We start from the raw sequence: 3,449 nt of genomic DNA on the forward strand, positions 1-3,449 counted from the left end.
AATGGAACTCATTTTTCACCTCATATCTGTGTTTTTCTGACATTAATACTAAATAAAACAATGATGAGTCACCAACATAGTGTTTTTTGTCCTCTATTAAGACATATCGAAAGACAGAATATCTTTGAATCAACACAAAATTAAAAAAGACAAACACATAGCTTGTTTAATGCTTGGATACCTTAGTCAAAAATGCATAAAAAAAATTAATTTAACAATTTTTCTTGTAAAAAATCTGTCTCTTTCCATAAAATTAAAATTCCATAAACTTTTTTTGCTAATTACCAACTTTTTATTAAATATTATTTAATGTTTATTGTCTTCACCACGATATGTAAGTCATTATTGACTGTGCACAATTTGTTGTAAAAGTTTGGGGAGTGGCACATTATGAACAGCAGGACCCAGAGATGAAATAGGAACTGTAAAGCCTCACTTATCACAGGTTCCTAGACTGCCATCTGTAGGACTTTAGACAGAAGTTTAAAATATGTTTTGGATCCTACTTTACATTAGATGACTCCTGCTTTAATGTGAGAAAGTAGTTTGACTTGCAAAAAAAAACACAACATTCAGAAAATGAAAGAAAACACAAAAGAAAGATGATTAATTGTGTGTGTGCACTACGAAAAGAAGTAGCCTAAAAATAGGAAAACTACACAAATTTTATAAGAAGACCATTAGAAAGTAGTAAAATTATCTGTCCATACAACAAGTCATTTCACTTAGCTAGAACTCTTGCTTTACTCTATAAGAAATCTAAATTTTGAAACAAGGAGTTCCACATAAGCATTCAAAAAAGTGAAAGGCCAAAAAAAGCAAAACAACAATCAAATGTATATATGCATGTATATTCTTTCTAGTCATAAGCAAACAGCTTGTATTTTTTTATTTTGTATATAATTGTAGTTCATTTTGATTTCATTAACAAATACTAGCATAATAAAGTAAAATCACTCACTTAACAACAACAATATGTGAGCAAAATGAGAATAAGATTTTGGTACAAATGTTTTGTTGTCTTAAATTAAGTTTTTCTAATGTCAGGAGTATGGAGCAAGAGGAATTTTACCTATTTTATCCGTAATTTCCTTACCCTAGATCGTATTGTGACAAATAATTCTTGACTGCTAATTTTGAGAAAAGCTCAGAAAAAGCACATATCATTTCAAACAGCATAAAAATGGTAAAATATCTTGAAAGTCTGAGTGTGGTTGAGTTTTTAAATCTTTGTAATAGCAGTGTGATTACAGTGAAGATGACATAGTGTTGCTCTTTTAACTTTAATCAAAACAGACACTGTAAATTTACCTTTTTTCATAGGGTATGCACTTGTTTTCTCCTTGAAAGTGATCACATACACATTTTTTAATACATTTGGCCCGAAATGGTCAACTAATTAAAAAATCTGACAATAATCTCTTTTACCTCCAGGGATTAGGATAAGTAGACATGACATGCTTTGCATTGTTAAATAAATGTGATTTGCAGCAGATGTGGAGATTAAATGGGATTAAAGGGGGGAAAAAGGACAATGTCCTTATTTAATAATAATCATTTGTTTTTTGGGGGTAAAAGTCGAAAGAATAAGACTAATTCAAACTTTTTTTTATATAACTAAATATATTTCCCCCCCAATGGTTTAACTCTTTAGCATAAAGTGAAGACCTGAGACACAAGAGGCCGCTCTCGAGGTGAAAAGGGCGAGAACCAGTGCAGTGATACTTGTCTTTTGACAGCGGCTCCCACACAAACCGGGATAAAGACGCAAATATGCGGGAACAGAGACAGCGATATGGGAGTTAAGAAGAAAAGCCAGCAGCTGTGAATCGTCCTGCCGGTGCTCGAAGCATAATTACCACCCGCTCGCTTAGGTATCGGTGGAAAAGCAGATGGATTTCGGTGCCGCACTTCGCTGTAACTGGATTTGTTGTTATTAGCCGCTAATGCTAACTTAAGAAGTTGCGAGTTAGCTGGCCTAGCTTGGCAATGGTCAGTGCGAGGAGAAGATAATTAGCCACTTATGTTTGCTTTCAAAGTACTTAGTGGCACCCGGTGATTTAGCAGGGGAGGCTGTTAAACTGATGGAGACGACGAACTTGGATTACAGAAGTCCCAGAACCGCAGTTTTACGAAGTCCCAATCCTGGGAGTCTCCTAGCTCCGGAGATAGCCACCGCTGTCCCAGGAAGAATGAGCAGAAAACAACGCCACTTTAAAGGAGCCGAAGTCAGCTGCTGCGTCAAATACATTTTATTTGGATTCAACATTATATTCTGGGTAAGTCCACGGTGTGACAGGGATTTGTTTTGTTTTTTTTTTTCTTGTCAGGAAAAACATTATTCTGCTGGAAAAAGTTAACTGGAAGCCTTAGCATTGTTGGTGTTGACATAGGTTTTATTTTTTTACACTAATTCTTTAAATAATCCTCTTAGGTTTTTATAAAAACACGATTTTGTCGTTAAACTAATTTATTTCTTGATTTCATTTTATTAATTTGGCTTTAAGTTAGTTGTTTTTGTGAGTGTGGGAGCATGTTCCTTTGTCAAAATATTGTTTAAAAAGCACAATTTTTCAAGGAGAAAATGTAGATTTTTCACACACTACCTAACAGTTGAAATTATTTCTTGAATGGAAACTGCATGAATAATTATTATAATTGATAACACCAAGTAATATGAAAAATATCACTCAAGAACATTAGAATAGTAAATAAGTAATTTAATTAGTGATTTCTGTTAATGTTATAATACAAGGCAAGATGTGTAGATGTGCTTTGAATGTGAGAACTAACAGTTTTCCTCTCTTTGTTAATAGCAACTTCTCTCTTGTGCAACTCCACCAGCAAAAGTTTTTTCTGTTTGCCCTCCTATACCCCTCCCTTTGCTGCTTCTGTATGGTTGGTGTAGTGTGATTGTCTGTGGGTGAAGGAATTGTGTGCACGTCTGCCCCAGAGGGTCTTCCCACACACAGTTGTAAGGAAAAGGCCACACAGCTTCAATGCTACCCAGCCCTTCTCTTTTAAAGCGTGCCTTTCAAAGTCTGTACGCCTTTTGTGCCTGGAGTTTACTGGATGTGTTCTTTGTTTTCTTGCTAACTCGCACATGCTCAAAGAGAGATGATATGAGTAAACATTGCAGTGAAAATGTTTGTATTTGAACTTAAAGACCTACTCGGATCATCTTTTGATGGGTAGTGGAGATGACAGTGTTTTCTTAACTTCAATTGAAACACACTGTAAATTTACCTTTTTTCATATAGTACGTACCTTTTTTCTCTTTTGAAACTGATCACATTTTTTATTATTTTTTTTTTTTTTTTGCCAAAATCACAAACAATGGGTGGTTTTCTATGACATAGTTTCTGCAGAGTGGCAGCCAGTTCATTAGAAATTTGGAGCTTAGTAAACCCACCCCTACTTCCCATCATCGTTTTGTTTACACTTTCTCC

At 34.7% G+C, this 3,449-nt stretch overlaps 1 protein-coding gene across 1 annotated transcript in view; it reads left to right on the forward strand.

Annotated features, from left to right (window-relative positions):
- Positions 1–1,473: 1,473 nt before the first annotated feature.
- The window catches only part of tspan17 (tetraspanin 17), a 14,945-nt gene continuing 12,969 nt past the window's right edge, over positions 1,474–3,449 (forward strand). The window contains exon 1 of the mRNA XM_024283796.2: positions 1,474–2,279. Within this exon, the coding sequence (XP_024139564.1) occupies positions 2,085–2,279 (195 nt within the window). The 5' untranslated portion in view covers positions 1,474–2,084. The remainder of the gene's footprint in view (positions 2,280–3,449) is intronic.

This window comes from Oryzias melastigma, linkage group LG10 (assembly GCF_002922805.2).
Source record: "Oryzias melastigma strain HK-1 linkage group LG10, ASM292280v2, whole genome shotgun sequence".
NCBI lineage: Eukaryota > Metazoa > Chordata > Actinopteri > Beloniformes > Adrianichthyidae > Oryzias > Oryzias melastigma.